The 23,203-nt window shown below is 41.4% G+C and overlaps 1 protein-coding gene across 1 annotated transcript in view; it reads right to left on the reverse strand.

Annotated features, from left to right (window-relative positions):
• The window catches only part of Ash1l (ASH1 like histone lysine methyltransferase), a 143,390-nt gene that overhangs the window by 40,953 nt on the left and 79,234 nt on the right, over positions 1-23,203 (reverse strand). Inside the window, exons 8-12 of the mRNA XM_075978509.1 lie at positions 16,148-16,221; positions 13,725-13,770; positions 13,501-13,609; positions 6,331-6,537; positions 6,010-6,156 (exon numbers count right to left, since the gene is read on the reverse strand). Coding sequence (XP_075834624.1) covers positions 6,010-6,156; positions 6,331-6,537; positions 13,501-13,609; positions 13,725-13,770; positions 16,148-16,221 — 583 coding nt within the window. The remainder of the gene's footprint in view (positions 1-6,009; positions 6,157-6,330; positions 6,538-13,500; positions 13,610-13,724; positions 13,771-16,147; positions 16,222-23,203) is intronic.

A 23,203-nucleotide genomic window follows, 5' to 3' on the forward strand; every position in this document is an offset into this window, starting at 1 on the left:
TTTTTGAAGGCCATATTCTTAGACCAGCAGCACCCTCCATGGCCTCTGCATCAACTCCTGCCTCCAGGTCCCTGCCCTGCTTGAGTTCCTGCTCTTGCTCCTTTTGATGATGAACAGAGTGACATAAACCCTTTCCTGCCCAAGTTGCTTTGGTCATGGTGTTTCATCACAGCAGTAGCAGCCCTAACTAGGATAAAGGGTGAGATCAGACTTAGGGCTGTCTTAGTTGTGAGGAGAGTGCTCTTAGAAATCAATCCACCCCACTCTTGAGTATCTGAGACAGTTTACTACATAGGCCAATATGTCTGAGTATAGACATGTGTCACCATGCTAAACTTTAGAAATATTAATTTTATCAAACTGAAAAAAATTCAGTTTGAAAAAAGCATGGTCAATCCTTTTTGAGGTATTTATACCTACCTTCTGTATCTCCCAAGTCCAAGAAAACAGCCTGCGCAATCTTTCTGGAAACTTACTATCACATGTGTCTTAGGACAGAAAACTATTAAAGGTCTGAAATTTGGTTAAGTCCTTACTTTTTTTTTCCCATCTAGTTTCTTTTTCTTTTCTTTTCTTTTTTTTTAGGTTTTTCGAGACAGGGTTTCTCTGTGGCTTTGGAGCCTGTCCTGGAACTAGCTCTGTAGACCAGGCTGGTCTCGAACTCACAGAGATCCACCTGCCTCTGCCTCCCAAGTGCTGGGATTAAAGGCGTGCGCCACCATCGCCCGGCTCCATCTAGTTTCTTTTGTTTTCTTCTGTATTTGCCCTGCATTAATTCATATATAACTTACCATCTTAAAATTTTTGGACAGGGTCTTACTCAGATGAGTCTGCTTTCAACCATTTTTAAAAAATAAATTAATTTTATTTTTTATCTCTATGGGTGTTTTGCTACAAGTATATCTATTCACCACATGCATGCTTGCTGCCTGCAGAGGCCAGAAGTGAGTGTCAGATCCCTTGGAAATAGAATTACAGATTACTGAGTACCACATGGATGCTGGGACCCAAATGCCAGTCACCTGGAAAAGCAGCCAATGCTCTTAAGCACTGAGCCATCTCTTCAGGCCCATGGCTCTCACCTTGTCTCTTCTTGTCAGTGCTGGGCTGGAATTAAAGGCATGTACTAACATGCCCAGACGAGTTTTATATATATGTTAGCAATGGGCTTGTCAAAAATAAAATGATGTATATTTGAACTTATAGGTCAACTTGATAACACGACATTAAATTTTATGTATGTATGTATGTATACAGGAGGAAGCCAGAGGCATCAGATCCCTGAGTTGGAGTTACAGGAAGATGTGAGCTGTTTAGTATGGGAACTGAGTTGTAAACATTCTTAACCACTGAGTTAACTCTCCAGTGCCTATTATAATTTTTAAAAGTATGGACTGTTTAATTAATTTGCATGACATCTTTAAGCAAAGCCTACATTAATCTTCTATCATTCCAATTTTAGTATGTATGCTGCTGAAATACTATTACTTTCTTTTATATTATCTTATGTTTAAGGTGTATATATCTGCTACAGTGTCTATAGAGGTCAGAGAACAACTTTCAGGAGTTGGCTCCCATCTTCCAATTAGGAGAAATGAAACTAAGGATGTTTGGCTTTGATAATAAATGCCTTTATCTACTAGCCAGCCCTATTTTTCACTCAGAAACATTGTTTTGCACACATGCATATGTGATGGTAATCTCCAGTCCCTCTTCTCTCCTCCCTATTGATTGGCTCCTGGAATGTATAGGATCTCTCACTGAAAGCAAGATCACTGACTGGCTGGGCTGGTTGGCCACCAAGCTTCTCAGAATCTGCCTGTCTCCACTTACCCGGTGCTAGTCACAAACCATGTTACCACCATGCCTGGGTTTTGACATGGGTGCTAGGGATGCGTCAATAGGTTCTCATATCTGTGTACTCTAGTAACCAAGGTTATTTCCTTAGCCACCCTCCCCTGTTTTTTCTGAGTCGGTGTCTCACTACATAATTCAAGCTAGTCTCAAAATTTGTAGTGGACGAGTAGATATGAAGATTGATACCTAGCCCTTGAATAAGACCTATCTGTTCATAAAGTTTTGTTTGGTGGATCTTACCACAAAGGTCTAACTTTCTTTAGATCTATTTTTAGGTTTTAAGGACTTTTACTTTTCTAGTACTGAATATGTGTGAGTGTTCGGCCTGTTTGTATACATATAAGTGTGCCATATAGGTGCTTGGTACTCCCTAAGGTCAGAAAAAGGTGTTGGCTCCCTTGGGACTAGAGTCATAGACCATCGTGAGCTGCTGCATGGGCAATGGACCAGTTCCTCTGGAAGAATAGTCAAATGACTGCTGATCCAAATCCTAGCTTTAAGAAACTAGTCTTTTTTTTTTTTAATTTTTAAAAAAGATTTATTTAGCCAGGCGATGGTGGCGCACACATTTAATCCCAGCACTCAGGAGGCAGAGGCAGGTGGATCTCTGTGAGTTCGAGACCAGCCTGGTCTACAGAGCTAGTTCCAGGACAGGCTCCAAAGCCACAGAGAAACCCTGTCTTAAACCCCCCCCCCCCAAAAAAAAAGATTTATTTATTACGTATACAATGTTCTGCCTGTATGCATGCCCGCATGCCAGAAGAGGGCACTAGATCTCATTACAGATGGTAGTGATCCACTGCGTGGGTGCTGGGAATTGAACTTAGGACCTCTGAAGAGCAGCCAGTGCTCTCAACCTCTGAGTCACCTCTCCAGCCCAAGAGACTAGTCTTTAATGAAGTTATTATAAAGATATAAACTCACAGGATGGCTGGCCTCTGCTTCCCAAACGCTAGGATTAAATGAGTGTACCTATACTTGTACTCAGCTGTCTTTATGTGTACGGACATAGAGGAGTGTATACCCTGTGTGTGCAAGTGCCTTTGAAGGCCAGAAAGGGACACTGGATTCTCTGACGTGAGTGACGGGAACTGAACTTGGGCCCTCTTCAGTCCAAGCGTTACCTTGCACTTGGTCGTTAGCACACTGGAAGTGGAAAACAGTACCAAAATCTCCACGTCTACAATCACTATCATTTGGAGTACAGGACAACTTTGACCTTCTGATCCCTTACCTCCACTCCTGAGCGCTGGGATTATAGAGCTGTGCCACAAAGTGTGGTCTATGAGTTGCTGGGGATCAAACCTAAGGCTGTGGACATTCTAGGCAAGCACTATACTGTTTGGCCTGTATTTCAGTCCCGGGTAATTTCTATTTTGATGGTATGGGTTCTTTGAGACAGCGCCTTCCTAAGAATCGCAGGTGTGCACCCCATGCAAACTGCTGGGTGCACAGGTCTCTGCATCCCATTCCGTTTTTCCCTCTTGTTTTTCACTGCATCACTTAGTTAGGGCCTTCACTACAAAGGGGAATTCAAGTTGTTGACAAAAATCTTTAAAGTTGTCAGGTTTTTTATTTTTGTTTATTGAACATGTATGAATTGTGCAACTTTATTATGAGTGCAGCACATGAAGACCTCAGAGGACAATTCCAGAGAGTTAATACTCTTCGATCACAATTTGGGTCCTACGGACTCAATGAAGGTCTTTCAGGCTAGGTGGCAAGTGCCTTTACCCAATAAGCCATTTCACCATAATGATAGCCCTAGTCCCCACCATTTCGAAAATGGTCTCCTTTACCAGTTTAGACTTGAATTACATAGAGGAGGAGCAGAACCTCAAGGCAAGGTCTGACGACTGCAAGATGGCTCAGTGGGTACAGACAATTGCTACCAAGACTGGTGACTTGAGTTCAGTCCCTAGGACCCACACGGTAGAGAGAACTGATGTCTAAAAAGTAGTACCCTGACACCCACACGTGCTCTGTGCCATTAGTATGCATACACGATAACAAATAAACAAACACACAAATTAATGAAAACCTCACTGTCACCATCAGTTAAATGGAAAGCTCAAGGCCAGCCTGGGATACAGGGAATCCTATCTAAAACCAAATAAAAACAAAATAAACAAAAAGTATACCTAAGTGTTATTAGTAAAGATATGGGTCTCAAATTTCTTTTGGTACATGATTTTAATTCTAGACTCAATTTCTTAAGGTATCTATTCCGAGTTTCTAGTTATGATATCATTTTTGAGAAAATGTGTTATTCCCTTGTCCTCTAACTTTTCCTAAATAAAGGTATTTAGAGCTGGGTGTAGTGGCATATACCATTAACCTCAGCACTTGGGAAGGTATATCTCTGTGACTACAAGACCAGCCTGGTTTACATACTGAGATCCAGAAAATCCAGGAGATCCTGTCTCAAAAACCCAATAAATAAATTTAAAAAAAAATCTCAAAGCTATGCCAAGTAGTGGTGGTGCATGCCTTTAATCCCAGCACACAGGAGACAGAAGCAGACAAAATCTCTGAGTTCAAGGCCAGCCTGAAGAGCAAGTTTCATAATAGTTAAAAAACCCAGTCATGAAAAAAACAAAAACCAAAAAAAAAAAAAAGAATTTAAGAAGAATCCATTAATTCATGATAAGCATGAGGTCACATGATTTTAATCCCAGCACTCAGAGGAGGCAGAGGCAGGGGGAATCTCTGCATGTTCTAAGACAGCCTAGTCTAGAGAAAGACCTATGTCAAACAAAGATGTTCACTCTCGTACCCAGTTCATTTTATTATTATTTTTGAACCATTTATTTTTTTATTTGGGCATGTGTATATGTGTGTGCATGTGTGTGTCATGGCACACATGTGGAGGTAGGGGACAATTATTGGGAGCCTTTTTTTCCCTTCTATCATGTGGGAAAATCTACGGGAACACGGATCAAATGTCAGGGTTATCAGGCTTGGTAGAAATTTAGGAATCATCTTTACTAGCTGAGCAGCCTCACTGTCCTTTTGCTCTTTCTGTTTGTTTTCTTTCTGTGTTAGTCTTTCACTTTACAGAGCTAGGGATGAAGTCCAGCTTTTGTGCTTGCTAAGCAAGGGCTCTACCACAGAGCTCCATCTCAAGTCTCTCAACTTCCTGAAATGTTTGCTATGTTTTGTTTACATAGGGGTGCGGATTTTGTGGATGAATATATTGGTAAAAATTACTTAAAACCTGTATTTTTGTGTATGTGAATTACACCTTAATTTAATAAAATTCATGAAATAAAAAAGATGAAGCTGTTCTAACTGCGTGTGAGTCCATGTGCATGCCACAGTGTGTGTGTGTGTAGGTCAGAAGACAGCTTGTGGGACTTGGATCTCTTCTTCCACCATGTGGGTTCTGGAACAATCAAATTCAGATTGTCATGGGAGGTGAGAGGAATCTTACCCTCTGGAGCTGGAGTTATAGGGAGTTGTAAGGCCTCCAAAGTGGATGCTGGGAACCACACTCAGGTCCTCTGCAAGAGCGGAGGATACTCTAAACCACTGGTCACCCTGCCTTGGCTTTCTGAGGGAACGGAACGCAGACATGTCCCATGTATGTATGTGTCTGTGTGTTGGCATGTGCATGTGAGGGCAGGTGCCAGTAGAAGCAGAGCTAGAACTGCAAGTGCTAGGTATTAAACTCTGTCCTCTGGAAGAACAGTATGTACTCTTCACTGTTAACCATCTCTCCAGCCCTTCAATGCCTCTTTGATAAAATTCTTTTCCTTCTCAATTAGATTTGACCATTTAAGACAAAGAACCTCATTTCACCTCTTTTTTTTTTTGTTTTTTTGGTCTCTTATGATAAATCTACTGGAGTAAGTAAGTTTGAAATATAGCCTGGCTAAATAAAATGACATATATACAACGTGGTTACTTAACATACAATAAGCATTCAGTAAGTACTTTAGGATCAGTATTACACGACTGCTCTATTTTTCTGGTAGGAGTAGTTAAGATAACCTAAAGAAACAGCAAAAGCTTACTCTTCCTGAAGGACTTGGTAAGATGGAACTTCCCAAGATGCTGTGTGTAAACTGCATGATAGCAGGAGACCAACCTCGGGTGCCCTCGATACCTACCGTTCTGCACACTTCAATTCACCTTTCTATGCTTTCTTACCATTTCTGCATTTCACAATTTGGGTCACAGCTGTGGTTGATGAATCTGGCCTCATTTCCCATGCGATAACTGTCAATCACCATTCCGCTATCCAGGTTCAAACAGTAATGGTCACTGTGATTATGATACTGTTCAATCATTCTGTTCCTGAAGAAGAGAGAAATAATCAAAAACCGATCAATGATTAAACTGGAGGGCAGCTATTCTCCCCACCACACTATTGATACCAAATCACTAATGATTAAAGTAACATAAAAGTTCACTTCTTTAATTCACTATCTTCACCTTGCAGAATCATCATTTTATCAGAATTTCATTTACCTGAATTCTTGTTCGCTGACAACTTCCCCTAGGTATTCTATGATGAACTGGCCAGCTTTCAGGGGTTCCTTGGTTCTAATTCCCCAACCTTTTTCTTCAGCTCGAAATCGTTCCAGACATTGCACCCACTCATGCCTCTGTATCCTCTGGTTACAGCACTGCTCACCACACGGGCAAGTGTTAGGGGAACACTCAGCAAAGATCATTCTAGAAAATAATAATTGTAGTCAATTTACCAAATATATTTTTACTGCACACATTTTATACCATCAAATTATTTTTAAATTTACTCCATGAAACAACTTTAACAAGAGTAGGTAAGTATCCAATATGAAAATGATATAATTCAAAAGTTAACTTTCATTATTTTGAGTTGGATCACAGATGATGCTTTACATAAAACTGCCAACCCTCTAGTTTTTCTGATGAGATTGGATGCCTTTAGGGTGTTATGATCGCAGACACTCCAGACTTCCTATTGCTGTTCTCGTTCGTTTTTGAGTTTTTCAAGACAAGGTTTTTTCTTTGTATTCCTGGATGTTCTGGAATTCTGTAGACTAAGCTAGACTCAAACTCAAGGATCTACTTGCTTCTACCTCCTGAGTGCTAAGCTCAAAGTCATAGGCTACCATACCCTACTGGGAACATAGATTTTTTTTTTTTTGGTTTTTCGAGACAGGGTTTCTCTGTGGTTTTGGAGCCTGTCCTGGAACTAGCTCTGTAGACCAGGCTGGTCTCGAACTCACAGAGATCCGCCTGCCTCTGCCTCCCGAGTGCTGGGATTAAAGGCATGCGCCACCATCGCCCGGCTGGGAACATAGATTTAACAAAACAAAACAAAACAAAAACCTGAGAAAGAATTGCTGAGAGTAGGAAAACATAGTAGTAAATAAAGAGAAAGGTGGAGCAAGCCTTTAATCCCAGCACTTGGGAAGCAGAGGCAGGCGAATTTCTATGAGATCAAGGCCAGCCTGGTCTACACCAAGAGAGTTCCAGGTCAACTAGTTTCACAGATAAATCCTGCTTCACAGGGAGGAAAGAATATCACTCCTAAGTAACACTTTTTTATTAGCTGTCTAATTGTATGAAATGGGGGGTGAACTATGTGTCACAGCACTTATGTACATGTCAAAGGAGTTGGGCACTCCTTCCAAAAAGTAGGTGATGAGGATTGAACTCAGGTCTTCAGCTTGGTATCAAGCATGTTTATTTGCTGACCAATCATGCTGGCCCTCTGTTATTGATTTCCATGCTAATTATTGTTGAACACTCCACCATCTTTACACTAAAATCTTGTTTTGTAGCCGTTCACGGCCATTTACAGATTTACAGACTTTTCCTTTGGTTTTATTTGTTCTATTTTGAGCAAAGTCTTACTGTGCAGTTCAGACAGTACTGGAGTCTTCTACATAGTGTAGTTTGGCCTGGAATGTATCTTTCATATATATACAATGCATATTTATTTTTATGCACAAACATACCACACAAACAGGAAGATAGGGCCTCTTTTTGTAGTCCTGCAACTTGCTATGTAGAGCAGGCTGGCCTCAAACTCACAGAGCTCCACCTGCCTCTGCCTCATTAGTGCAGGGATTAATGGTGTGCACTAACATATTTTATGTTACATGAGTGTTTTGTCTGCATGTATGGATGTGCACCATGTGAGTGCTTTGTGCATGCAGAAGCCAGGAGGGGGCACTGTATTCACTGGAACTGAATTTATGGATGTTTGTGAACTACCATGTAGGTTCTGGGAACTCTGTTCCCTGCTAAGAGCAACAAGTAACTCTTAACCACCGAGATCCACTTTTGATCTTCTTGACTCAACTTCCTGAGTGCTGGAATTATAGGCAATTAAAATGAAGCCAAGCAAAAGATTTTGAATATAACAGACGACAGGAGTTTAAATGTCTTTTGAATGTTTGTTTTTGAAAAGTTTCTAAGATGGTGGGCAAGATGGCTAAGTGGGATAAAGGTCCTTGCTGTATACGCTTGCTGATCCAAGTTGACTACAAAGATAGGAGAAGGAATCAACTCCACAGAGTTCCCATCAGCTGATCTCTATAAGTGCCCTGAGGCAAACATGCCCACACATATATACATTATACACAACAATAACAATTTCTAACTCTGGAAGGAATGGCTAGCTGGAGAATCACACTGTGTGGTCCAGTCCTCTTGTCTGCCTTCCTAGCTGTTGGAATTTTAGACATGCATCACCACACCTTTAAAAATTTCTGGATCTTTTGAGTTTTAAAGATTCCGTGTATGAAGCCAGGCAGAGGTGGTGCGTGCCTTTAATCGCAGCACTTGGGAGGCAGAGGCAGGTGGATCTCTCTGAGATAGAGGCCAGCCTGGTCTACACAGTGAGTGAGTTCCAGGGCAGCCAGGACACAATTTTAAATAATATCAACATATAAGACAAAGACACATGTTAGATAGCTTCATTTAGTGAAGAATTTATCATGGGTTAATTGAAAAATCTAAGTAGGTATCTATTCAATAATACCTTTGATTTTCTTACATACTAATGCATCTATCACCTTCATCTTGTCGTCTGTCACACTTATTTCTTTGTAGTGAACAGCCTCCCACGACACTCATTTGACAATGTTTTTTAATTAGGCTTATTTTCTTTTTCTTTTTAAAGATTTTTATTTATTATGTATATAGGTTTCTTCCTTCATGTTTCCTGTAGCACAGAAGAGGACACCAGATCTTATTACAGATGGTTGTGAGGCACCATGTGGTTGCTGGGAATTGAACTCAGGACCTCTGGAAGAGCAGCCCAGTGCTCTATTCCTCTGAGCCATCTCTCCAGCCACCTTAGGGTTATTTTCTAGTAGTGGTTTAAGTGAGAGGTTTGTTAGGACTGAATATAGGCCAGCATGTGAAAAATAAAAGTAATACCTATGCCAATAAAAATGATACAAAGGAATCAATGTATTTAATATGGCAAATGTTTAAATGTCAATTTTGTGGTTACATTTTATTATTATTTTTAATTATTTATTTATTGTGTATGCAGTGTTCTGTCTGCATGTATAATTGCAGGCCATAAGAGGGCACCAGCTCTCATTATAGATGGTTGTGAGCCACCATGTGGGTGCTGGGAATTGAACTCAGGACCTTTGGAAAATCAGGCAGTGCTCTTAACCTCTGAGCCATCTCTCCAGCACCCTTGTGGTTACATTTTCTTTGTTTTTTTTTTTTTCCACTATACTAACGAGGATTGTGGTTACATTTTAAAGCAACTTGGTCCCATCTTATTGTTCTGGTGTTGCTAGGACAGCTCAGGATCTTGCCAGTGAGACTCACTCCTGGCTTAGCTCCTTCTTTTCTATGTCCTTAGGAGTAAGAAAACTGCAAAAAGCCAACAACATATAAAGGATAAATAGTAGACAAAAAAAAAAAAATTAAACCAGGGCTGGAGAGATGGCTCAGTGGTTAAGAGCATCGCCTCCTCTTCCAAAGGCCCTGAGTTGTCTTAAAGACATGGTTTCTCTGTGTAGCCCTGGCTGTCCTAGAACTCATCCTGTAGACCAGGCTGCCCTTGACCTGAAAATCCATTTGCCTCTTCATCCTGAGTGGTGGGATTAAATGCACGTACCACCATCTCCTTCAAAAACATACTTACTTTTAAAATTCAATATGTATCCTTAGTTGGTCTGTTAACTTGCTATATGTAGGACCAACAGTCTCCGCCTATGCCTCACAAATGCAAGGGTTATTTACAGGTAGGTGTTCAGCACCATGCCTAGCTAATTCATGACATTAAAAAAAAATTATATGGGAATATGAGCAATCAGTTTGGGGAGGACCCCAGCTTAGAGTCCTAGTAATAGTGGATAAGTAACCTAAACTGGTCATCTTCCTATGACCAAATTGGTGCCTCGACCAATTGTTATCAGAGGGGTGTTATCCATCAACTGATGGAGGCAGATGCAGAGACCTATAGCCAATCATTAGGTGAAGCTTGGAATCCTGCAGAGGAGAAAGGAGCGTAGGAGCCAGAGGGTCTCAATCAGCTAACCTGGGCTCACAGAGATTGAACTGACAACCAGGGGGCCGGCATGAGGACAACCTAGGCCTTCTGCATGTATGATATTGCTGGACAGTTGTCTCTTTTACTGGCTTCTGGGACCTTACTTCTCATACTGGGTCACCTTGCCCAGCCATAATACATAGGAAGGTGCTTAGTCTAACTACAACTTGATATGCCATGTATTATTGACACTCATAGGAGACCTGACCTTTCCTGGATGGAGACAGAAGAGGAAATTGGGGGTTAGGAGAGAGAGGATGAGGCAGAGGGACTGGGAAGAAAGAATTGAGGAAAGGCTGTGGCCGGGACGTAAAATAAATAGTTTTTAAAAAATTAACTTTTTAATAATTTAAAAATTTTTTTTTCTTTTTTTATATGTATTTTGCCATATGTGAACAATGTGCATGTCTGGTACCCAAGGAAGTCAGAAGAGGGTATCAGAAACCACTGCAACTGGAGTTACAGGTTCTTAACCTCTGAGCCATCTCTATAGCCCTGCTAGTGACTTTTTGCTTCGTTTTATTTTGTTGTTTTGAGATAGAATTTCTGTATGTAGGCCTAGCTGTACTAGATTCACTTTGTAGACCATGCATGCTTCTGTCTCTCGAGTGCTGGAATTAAAAGTGTACACCACAACCGACCATCTTTACTTAGGGCTGGTGAGATGGCTTATCTGTTTTGTTTTGATTCTTGAGACAGGGTTTCTCTGTGACACCTTTAATAGTAAAACACTGAAAATAAATTAGATGTCTAAAAGAGATAAGGCCAACTCTGTGGTCTATCAACTTGATGGATGATAGCAAACGCTTGTAGACTACAGTGACATATAAAAGTGTGTATTTAAGCCGGGCGGTGGTGGCGCACGCCTTTAATCCCAGCACTTGGGAGGCAGAGGCAGGCGGATCTCTGTGAGTTTGAGGCCAGCCTGGTCTACAGAGCTAGTTCCAGGACAGGCTCCAAAACCACAGAGAAACCCTGTCTCGAAAAACCAAAAAAAAAAAAAAAAAAAAAAAAAAAAAGTGTGTATTTAAAGTATTTGTAAGGGGGCTGGAGAGATGGCTCAGTGGTTAAGAGCATTGCCTGCTCTTCCAAAGGTCCTGAGTTCAATTCCCAGCAACCACATGGTGGCTCACAACCATCTGTAATGAGGTCTGGCGCCCTCCTCTGGCCTTCAGGCATACACACAGACAGAATATTGTATACATAATAAATAAATAAATATATTTAAAAAAAAATAAAGTATTTGTAAGTAGCTGGGCATGGTTATTAACATAAGGTATGAGACATTCACACACACACACACACACACACACACACACAAACAGGTTAGAAAACCAAGGCAAAGCCGGGCGGTGGTGGCGCACGCCTTTAATCCCAGCACTTGGGAGGCAGAGGCAGGCGGATCTCTGTGAGTTCGAGACCAGCCTGGTCTACAAGAGCTAGTTCCAGGACAGGTTCCAAAACCACATAGAAACCCTGCCTTGAAAAAACCAAAAAAAAAAAAAAAAAACCCCAAGGGGCTGGAGAGATGGCTCAGAGGTTAAGAGCATTGCCTGCTCTTCCAAAGGTCCTGAGTTCAATTCCCAGCAACCACATGGTGGCTCACAATCATCTGTAATGAAGCCTGGTGCCCTCTTCTGGCCTGCAGACACACACAGACAGAATATTGTGTACATAATAAATAAAATATTAAAAAAAAAAGAAGAAAAAAAAAACCCAAAAAAAAAAGAAAACCAAGGCAAAAAGATTGTTTGGAGTTTGCGGCCATGTCTGGGCTACATAGTGAGAACTAGCACAGATTTAGAAACAAGATAAGGTCCTATCTCAAAAATAAAATAAAAACAACAAAATACTGGGAGTGAAAAAAGTCACTACTACATATGCACTGATACTGGGAGATGGCTCAGTGGTTAAGAGCATTGCTTGCTTGCTGCTCTTGCTAAGGATGGGGTTCAATTAGAAGAAAATGCAATGTCTTCTCATCTGTCAGTTCCTGTATGCATGTGGTGCACATAAACTCACAGGCATATATACATAGACAAAAATAAGTAAACAATCTTTTCTGAAAACCCACCATCTGTACCTTCATTATCAACAATATATAAAACTATACTTATATATTATATCTATGTATGGCAATATAAGCCAGGAAAGATTCCCAACTGGCATGTTAAAACTAATTCCTCCAGCTGACAGTGGAGCTAACCTTGGGCATGGGGAAGCAGTTGTCTTTGGCTATTGGTGGTTCTGGTTTTTCACAACAGTGTCTAACTACGAGCCCAACCGGTCCAGAACTACCATGTACAGCAGGCACCTTACAATCTGTTTTTTTTTTTTCTTCGAGACAGGGTTTCTCTGTGGCTTTGGAGCCTGTCCTGGCACTAGCTCTGTAGACCAGGCTGGTCTCGAACTCACAGAGATCTGCCTGCCTCTGCCTCCCGAGTGCTGGGATTAAAGGCATGTGCCACCATCACCCGGCGCACCTTACAATCTGTGTGGTTCCTGCAATCTCAGCCTCCACAGGGCTGAAATTAACAGGTAAGTATTACCATATTCAGAACATTAAATTCTTTATTTTCTGTAAATTTATCTGCATTACTAAAACCAACAATTCTATCTTCATTCCTTCTCCTGCACCAGGCATTTCCATTTGATACCCAGTAGAGGCTGGCAGTGCATGCTCATTAGCTCAGCACGTGGAGAGAGGCAGGAGAAGCAGAGCTCTGGCACAATTGAAATCAAATAGTTCCCACTAAAAATAAGACCCTCCAAATGAGTTACACCACACTTTTTACCTTTGATGATACTTTTACCATCTCATTTTCATTAGTGGTCACTGATCATGTGGATGCTCATACATGCAAATAATTTATTAGCACAGTTTTCTGTGGAAATTATACACTTCATTTGGACGGTTCCTCATTATGGCCTACCATATGCTGAAAGCTAAGAAGGCACCTAAGACTTTGGTTATTAACAGATTACAACATCATCTCATATTATCTTGAGAACTTCCCCCAGAGAAGGTGACATTTTGGTACACAAGATTCTCTCTGATACTCTATGCAGTCCATGAGCATCAGCGTCCAATGTCAGACTCCGTTTCAGAGAAACAGTCACAGTACCTATTGAGGCAGTCATCCCCACAGCCCTTCCTGGCGGCATCATCCGGCTTCTTACAGTTACAGGTGGTAGCCTCATAACCAGAAAGAGGTTTGACATCAACGTAGACATCTTGAGAAGACAGCAAATAAAAGTTTTTGAACATATAGAACTATAAAAATAAGTGTCAAGACAGGAGGAATATTGATGTTTTGAAGGCAGAAAAAATAACTTCTAAGTTACTCACTTGAACGAATTTTTTTATACAGGGGGACATCTGGTTTTTTGTATAGCTAGAAGAAAAGAAAATCTTGATATAGCATTTTGCTTCAACTGACAGTGTGGCATCAAACTCTAAAGATAAAGGTAGGTATCCATGCATTCTGTTCATAGGGAAGTATTTGTGGGAATTGGGCATGATGGGACACCTCTATACTCGTAACACTTGGGAAGGTGAGGCAGGAGGATACTGTGAGCACAAGCTACATAGCAAATGTTTTTCAGCTTTTCCGAATCAGGTATGATCTCACAGTGATTTATTTTTAATTTTCTCCACAATAAAAAAGGGTGATGGAGAATTAGATAGTTTTTTTTTTAAAGGCAGCATCTATGGAGCCTGGGATGGCCTAAATTTTTTTAGGTAAATCTTTTGTTCTCCTATATCCCTTCCTGAGAACTAGAATTATAGGCTTGTGTAAATAACATCTGAGTTACAACAATGTATTTTGGATTTGCTTTTTTTTTTTTTTTAATTTTAACATGGCCGGGTGGCGGTGGCGCACGCCTTTAATCCCAGCACTCGGGAGGCAGAGGCAGGTGGATCTCTGTGAGTTCGAGACCAGCCTGGTCTACAAGAGCTAGTTCCAGGACAGGCTCCAAAACCACAGAGAAACCCTGTCTCGAAAAACAAAAAAACAAAAACAAAAAAAAAATTAACATGCTGTTGGATAACTACTGAAAATAATCAATCTGAAGACCAAATTTTCCTCGTTTGTATAGTGGTGAGTATCCCCGCCTGTCACGCGGGAGACCGGGGTTCGACTCCCGAGCCAAAAAAAAAAAAAACAACAAAAAAAAAAAACACTTATTCACTTGGGTAACTTAAGATTCTATATGTCGCTATCAAAAGAAAGGAAAGGGAATGGGGGTAAAGGCCAGTGGTACACTTTGTGTTCAAGCTTCAGTATTAACCCTACCATAAAATCACAAAATCCTTATAAACCCTAAAACCCTCAACATGTATAAGGTTTTTTTTTTATAAAGTTTAAGCTACTGCTTTATTTTTTTTAATATTTATTTACTTATTATGTATACAATATTCTGTCTGTATGCCTGAAGGCCAGAAGAGGGCGCCAGACCTCTTTACAGATGGTTGTCAGCCACCATGTGGTTGCTGGGAATTGAACTCAGGACCTTTGGAAGAGCAAGCAATGCTCTTAACCACTGAGCCATCTCTCCAGCCCTAAGGTTTGTTTTAGTGTAGTAGTATGACAATAGAAAGATGAGCTGTCCTCTCTGCCGTGACTGATAGGGAATCTCAGGAAATCAGCATTATGGTGGTTCACCACAAGCAGAGCGTGCTACTGGTGTGCTTGTATCTCAATTCAGCAGTATGGAGATGAAAGCAGGAGGGTCAGAGGTGGTAAGCCAGTCTTAGCTACATAGCAAGTTCAAGGTCAGCCTGGGTAATATGAAACATTGAGGAAAGAGCTCTCAGGTTTGAACTAAAGTGTGCTGCAAAAGAAACAGCCATTGAACTAAACTCTATCACTTAGTGATTTATCAGGATTTATTTTATCTTTTTTTTTTTTTTTGGTCCATGTTGAAAGCCCCATTCCCCAAAGTTAATAGGGAGGGAAAAAAAACACTGTCTAAAAACAAAATAAAACAAAAGCAACGCCTCCAACCAAACCCAATAAAAAGACACAAATATATAAGATATTCATAAGAACTTAACAGAGGCCAGGCAACAGTGATGCATATCTTTAATCCCAGCAGTCGGGAGGCAGAGGCAGGCAGATCTCTGAGTTCTAAGACAGCTATGGCTATTTAGAAAGCCTGTCTTGAAACAATTCACCAGAGAACACCAGAGAAAAGGAGGCAGAGGAGACTGAAGTGCTTCTGATTTTCCAGAGGTAACTTTTATTTAGAGACAGTGTCTTACTGTGTGGTTCTACTGGTCTGGAACTCACGGAAATCCACCTGCTTCTGCCTCCTGACGACTGGGATTAAAGATGTGTCACCCCACCTTCCAGTTTCCCAGTGTTGTTCTGATACCTTTAAACTAATTAAGGTCTGAGGTTTTTTTGTGTGTGTGTTTTTTTTAGTGTTGTGGCAGTACATCTTCATTGTGCCCTGCATAAAACAGAATTGTTATAGCACAAAAATCATTGATACCAAAACAAAAGCTTAGAATAAGAACAAAAGGTTGCCCATTGAAGCAAAAACTTACTATAATTACGAAGTATGATAAAAGGCAAGTAAGGTATACATTAAATATGTATGCAAATTATTTTTCTTAGTCTCTAACCTTTATAAGGGCAGGTCTCAGTATATCCTAAGATATAAGGAGCCAGAGGAAAACAAACTTGCACTCCCTATTGCCTAACTGTTATGAATTCAAAAAACCAAAAAACAAAAAACAAAACCTGGACAAAGAGGCCTCTGTACCTGATTGTGTTTCCACTGCCAGAGGATGTCATAGGGAAGCTGGAAGTCAATTCTCTTCTGTCTCAGGTACTTTCCTGAAATAAAAAAGTCAGTTTCAACAACTATCCTGATAAGCAGTCCATACAAAGTCACCAAATAGTCACATGCAATACACATCTGAATATACACATACAACACGCACAAATAAATTTTCTTTGGGGAAGCATCTTTACAAGATACGGATTCTCTGTGTAGTTCTGGCTGTCCAGGAACTCACTCTATAAACCAGGCTGGCCTTAAACTCAGACATTTGCTTATTTCTGCCTCCCAAATACTGGAATTAAATGTGTGTGCCACCATTGCCTGGCTGTGCAAAATGTATTTTAAAAATTTATAGTCATGGGGCTGCTGGAGAGGTGGCTCAGATGTTAAGAGCACTGACTGCTCTTCCGGAGGTCCTGAGTTCAATTCCCAGCAACCACATGATGGCTCACAACCATCTGTAATGAGATCTGATGCCCTCTTCTGGTGTGTGGGAAGCAGAATGTTGTATACATAATAAATAAATTAAAAAAAAATTTATAGTCATATCTAGAAAACAAATAAGGCAAAATTACAACTGAAATCACTAAGTCACAATGAAATTAAATAAACACTAAGGAGTTTTTAATTACTGGGCTCAGTGGTTAAGAGTTCTTGCTGCTCTTGCAGAGGACAGGGTTTACAACCGAGTTTCAGGGAGCTGATGCCCTCTTTGGACTTCTGCAAGCACCAGGTACACGTGATAAATATATATCCATCCGGGAAAAAGAATTATACACAAAACAACACCAACAACAAAATCTAAAACAACTAAAGGGTGAGGGGCAGAAATCCAGACTGGCTAACAGATAAAGTTACCTGCCATCAAGTCTGACTACCTGAATTCCATACCTGGAACTCACATGCTAGAAAGAGAGAGAATGCATTGCTACAAATTGTTCTATGCAGCGTTGTGGAAAATATTCCCACACTCAAAATTAAACAACATAATAAAAAGAAAATGAAAAAGGACATTCTTGAATTTACATAACTGAAGAATACATGTCACCCAGCATGATGATTCCCAGAATCCATGGTGGAAGGAGAACCACTCTGACTTATTAATCTATCTATTTATTTATTTGTTTGTGTTTTTGGAGACAGGGTTTCTCTGTAGCTTTGAAGCCTGTTCCAGAACTAACTCTTTTAGACCAAGCTGGCCTTGAACTCACAGAGATCCGCCTGCCTCTGCCTCCAGAGTGGTGGGACTAAAGGTGTGTCCCCACCACCCAGGTGCCTCTGGCTTTTAGACACACACACACACACACACACACACACACGCACACCACGCACACACCACACACGCACACATCTCTGAATTCCAGACACACACACACACACACACTCACACACACACCACAGAGATTTGCCTGTCTCTGCCTCTTTAGGATTAAAGGTGTGGGCCACATGTCTGGCTTCTCTGACTTTTAGATGAACACTGGGTAATGTGCATTCCAGAATTCAGGACCATACTTCACATATATAGACACAAGCACAGACATACAAAACAGTTTAAAGGGACAGGGGAAGAAGAGAACATGCAGGGGGCTGGGGAGATGGCTCACTGGTTAGGATGGCCCCCCAAAGTGGACCGAAGTTTGGTTCTGAGTACCCACATTGGGTGGTCAATTGCCTGTAACTCCAGCTTCACAAGATCTGACATCTTCATCTGGCTGCTGAACATGCAACATACTCACACACAGATACAAACACATACATAATTAAAATAAAAAGCCTAGCTGGGCTGAGGTGGTGCATGCTTTTAATCCCAGCACTCAGGAGGCAGAGGTAGGAGTTTCTGGACAGCCGGACTATTACACAGAGAAACCCTGTCTCGGAAAAAAACAAAAAAACCTATGCCCATTTTAACCCCAGCACTTAGAAGGCAGCAGAGGCAGGCAGATCTCTTTGAGGCCAGTCTGGTCTATACAATGAGTTCCTGGACAGCCAGGGCTACACAAAGAGGGGGAAAGTACACGTGAATTTAAGATCCTATTAACTTTTTTCCCCCTACAAATTGAACTGCTTTTTAAAAAATATATTAACATAGTTTCTTAATTGATTCTTTGGGAATTTTGCATCCTGCGCCCTAACCCACTCATCTCCCAGTCCTTCCATGTCCACCCTCCGTCCTTGTAGCCCTCCCCACCAAAAAACCCAAACAAACAAATCCAAAAACCAAACAAAAACGAAAACAACAGCATAACTTCAGTCCTCCATCTTGAGAGCGGTGTGTCATGAAGCACACCTTTCCACAAAAAGCACAACTTGTCAATGTCCACTGCAATGAGTTGCTGGTTTGGTTCAAGGCCTCTGGCTTCTGGTACACCAACAACACAGGATCCTCACCGAAACTTCTCTAGGCTAGACTTCTTTTGCCTGGAATTATGGAGATCCTGCGGCTGCAGCTTTATAGCACTGGTCACTTCACATGCTCCTACAGGTCACATGTGGGATAGACGCTGGATGGGCCAGGTCAAAGACCTCAATATGAGCCTGTCTGGGATTCCACTGGTCAGGCCTCTCTCTGGAAGGGGTCAAGGGCAGCTCTCCAGTGCCCAGGCCACGGGGGCCAGCTCTCCTCTGTACCCTGGTGATAACATTGACCATTGGTATCAATCAGCACAGAACTGGGGTGGTAATAGGGCCATGGACACAGACATGGTCCTCAGATGCAGTTCAGGCTAGACATAATGTCACCATTGTTATGATTCTAGTCAACCAGCAGGGCTGGCACTTCCAGGTTCCAGGGCCACACATGTGCGGACAAGCCCTCAGGTAAAAATACCTAGTCGCCCTGGGGACCTTAAAAGGCCCTGCATGACCCATGCGCATCATGGTTGCATCCCTACATATGGCAGCAGCTACGTAAACCTTGTGTGTATGCGTGAGTTCTGTCATCTGTGTATGACGTGGCTTTGTCATCCCCCTGTGCGCACGCGCTAGGCAGCCTTTAAAAGCTGGATGGGCCATCTTCAGCCCTCTCTCTCTCCCTCTCTTTGCACATGGACTTCCCCAGGCCTGTACACTTCTCCTCTAATAACCTCCTAAGCAGGTTTGCTACTTGTTTTGTGCTTCCTTCTCACTCGTGCCAGGTAATTTCAACCATGACCTCAGGTGGCAGCAGAGGCCACTCAGATTAGTGTAGACCCAGCAGCAGCATGACCAAGAAACTCCTATTAGTCTGTTCCTCAAAACCGCCACACCTTCAGATGGGCTTCTCTCCACAGTACACGAACCACAGTGCTGCTCCTTCTCTCCTATTGCTCTACCCAATACCTGTTCATTGGAATGTTGCCCGCCAGCTTTTTTTCCTTTGGTGGCTGTCATGCAGCTTTGTTATTCTATTTGTGATATTCTATTTGTGTTTTAACAAATAAAAAGTGCCTAAAGATCAGAGGGCAGAGCCAGTCACTAGTTAACCATAGAGGCCTGCAGGTCTGTACAGACAGACAGAAAGACAGACAGAAAGTTTTAAGATGGGGCAAAGGGAGGAGGCAGAAGCTTGGCCCTTTTTTGGTTGAAAAATTACTAAGGTAAGAATTGGCTATGGCGTGTCCTTTTGGTTCTGATCTTTCAGCGTTTATCCCAATATCTGACTCCGGGTTTTTATTATTAAGACTAATTAGAATTCATGCAACAGCTGGTATCCAGCTTTAGGGCCACCTGCCTCTGGCCTTGTAGCCCTTGGCACACACTGGAAATGTTTTTTTTTTTTTTGGGGGGGGGGCACTCCTGCTGGAGTCATTGTTACAGTGGTTAAGTTTTCTTTTGTTTTTACCCTTAAGCCTCTGAGTGACTTTGGGAATTTCCTGTTGTATTTCTCTACAACAGCCTCCAGCTGCCACCCAAACTTCAGAAACACCTGGCCTCCAAATGCCATAGGATTTACCAGCCCTAGACCAGCTGGTTCTGCTATAGGACAGCTCCCACACACGTGCTTCTTCCACACAATCCCATGTGCAGTTTTTAGACAGCTGGGTCTCTCCCCCTAGGGTTGTGGGTTTTCCCTAAGCCCCTCTCCACACAAGGAGCTGCAGCTGTCCTTAGGCTGTGCACTGCTGGTGGTCTCCTCCCAGACATGCCTCACATTCCACCATCACTGTCAACAAATTTAGTGAAACAATTGAGAATTCTGTAGGGATAAGTCCCGCCCCTTGGGGGGCATGTTCGCCTCGGGCTAATGTTTGCCTACAAATTTGGCAAGCGTGCTCCCAGCCAACCCTTCTGCTTTCCTGGTCTCCGCAGGAACTGTGGTTCTGTAAGTCTATTTCGCCATTAAAGCTGTATATATATTTTTACAATCTGTCTGCATTCATTTACGCCGTTACAGAATTCTTATAGGAAAGTATTAGTTAAAAGAAATTTTTTCTACATTAAAAAATGGAAAACACTATTATGATGGATGGAGTTAGGTCTCTGTGTGATATTTTAAAATTGAAACAATTAAGTGAAGGGATAATCAACTGAATCGAGACTGGCATAATGTTAATGATCATTTTGATAATGATTATTGCTGGTTTGATAAATCTTGGTTTATCCTTTAAAAAGATGGTTGATATGAGTGTCATGATACAGGACTTAGAAAACTTATTAAAACAGATCATAGAGATATTTAGATCCAGACAGAGGAATTTAAAGGAACCAATCTCAGCATTGCACTTTAAGGTTAGAGAGGAACAGCCTAAGGTTTCAAATAGCCAGCTTAAATTTATCCAGTAACCCTACAAAAACAAATGACAAATGATAGATATCCCCAAGGCTGTGCAAGAGCTGAATATGGAAATGTTAGATTTAAGGAAATTTAAGGAAGCAATAGTCTCACATGGCATGCATTCACCTTTTGTGAATCAGATCTTAAACTCATGGTCAATTTGTGATAGAATTATTCCTCAAGACTGGAGAGACTTGGCTACAGCAGCTTGGAGCCTGGTTCTCAATTACAATGGAGGACCTGGTAGATGAGGCAACAAAGTAAGGCTAGAGGAATGGAAATCTCCCAAGACAAACTTCTTGGACAGGGAGATTATGCTAGTGTACAAAAGCAATCTCTATGATGACCACAACTTGGCTGTATGCCATACAGCAGCTCTGAATGCTTGGGACAGAACTGGAGAAATAGGAAAGACAATTGAGTCATTTACTAAAAAGTTATATAGGACCCAAAGGAAACCTTCACAGATCTCTTACAAAGAATGACTTTAGCAGTAAACAGAATAATACCAAATTCAGAAGCTAGATAAATTATAATTGTATCTCTGGCTTTTGAAAACGATAATGTACAATGCAAAGGGAGTAATCAGGCCATTAAAGGCAAGATCAGTACTCTTGGGTGAACAGATCTGAGATACAATCAATATTGAATCTCATGACCATGATGATGCTTGGAAGGAGAGGTGATTTCCAGATATTTAAAGAAAGAAATCATAGTGCTCTAGAATCTTGCATCCAAACTGGCCTCTTCAGGAGGAAATTGTTCAGTTTTTAGGGAATGGAACACTATCTCAGGTAAAACAGAGTGCAAGATGGGTCAAAGGTATAGGGCTAGAAGGACAGAGGGGAAAATTAAAGCCTTATGTAGCTAACAATAATAAATTTGTGGGGATGTGATTTGTTACAGAAATGGAATACCCAGATCAACATTCCTCCAATCTTAGAAACAAACCATAAACTAATGTATGTTTCCGGGCAAAGTATTAGAAGGTACCATAAAGCAGTCAGCGACCATTCAGAGGCACCAACAGTCCTAACTGTAAAGGGTTGAGCAAAGGCCTTCAACAACAGAGAAACTGCAAGCCTTAGAACAGCTGGTACAGGAGTGGCTAGATGCTCAGCACACTGAAGAGTCTACCAGCCCTTGGAATTCTCCTGTATTTGTTGTTAAAAAGAAATCTGGAAAATGTTGAGTAGTGACAAATCTAAGAGCTGTCAACAAGGTGATGCAGGTAATGGCTCTCTACAGTCTGGTACTCCTTTGCAATCCCTCATTACCTAAAGGATAGCCACTCATAGTTATTGATTTAAAAAATGGTGCCTTCACTATACCTATAACACAGAGAAAAATTTGCCTTCATGGTATTTACTTATAATAATTCTCAGAATGTTTAAAGATTTCTTTCTTTCTTTCTTTCTTTCTTTCTTTCTTTCTTTCTTTCTTTATTTATTTATTTATTTATTATGTATACAGTGTTCTGACTGTCTGTATGGTTGCTGACCCAAAGAGGGCACCAGATCTCATTACAGATGGTTGTGAGCCACCATGTGGTTGCCGGGAATTGAACTCAGGACCTCAGGAAGAGCAGTCAGTGCTCTTAACCTCTGAGCCATCTCTCCAGCCCCTAATTCTCAGAATGTTAAGAGAGATCAATATGTAAGACTTTAAGACAATCCTGAAGCCATTTTTGACAATTCTGAATCCTCTCAGCCTCTGTGCCATAGTGCTTCCCCTCCTCCCCAGGGAACCAAGGACCTAACAGCTACACTAGCACTTACTCAGTTCCTGAACAATTACCCATATACGTTATGTTTTGGTTCGGTCCCCTGGGAAACGGGGTCAAAATGACCTCTTACCTCATCTGATCTGGCAACAGCTCTCCAGTCAATTATTGGTAATAGCCCTTTCGAATAAGCCAATCAGAATAGTCAAAGAACAAGCCCCCTTGCTTCTGTGGCCCCTTTAAAAGTAGACTGTACCAGCTGTTCGAGGTCTCTTGGCTTCCCGAATGCTGAGGGACCCTGTCATGACAGAATTAATAAAATCCTCATGCTTTTGCATCGGCCGTGGGGTGTGAGATGGTCTCTGGGGGCGACTCCTCCTCGGTGTTTGGACGCTAGAGTCCAACAAATAGAAAATTTTCCCACAGAGAATGTAAAATAGTCCCACCCTGCACCAATATTTTGTATGACAGCCATTAAAAATGATATATAATCAATTTCCTCAGTCCATAATTTTCCCTTACATGGATGACATCTTCCTAGCTGATTCAAATGTAAATA

This window comes from Microtus pennsylvanicus, chromosome 7 (genome assembly GCF_037038515.1).
Source record: "Microtus pennsylvanicus isolate mMicPen1 chromosome 7, mMicPen1.hap1, whole genome shotgun sequence".
NCBI classification, from domain to species: domain Eukaryota; kingdom Metazoa; phylum Chordata; class Mammalia; order Rodentia; family Cricetidae; genus Microtus; species Microtus pennsylvanicus.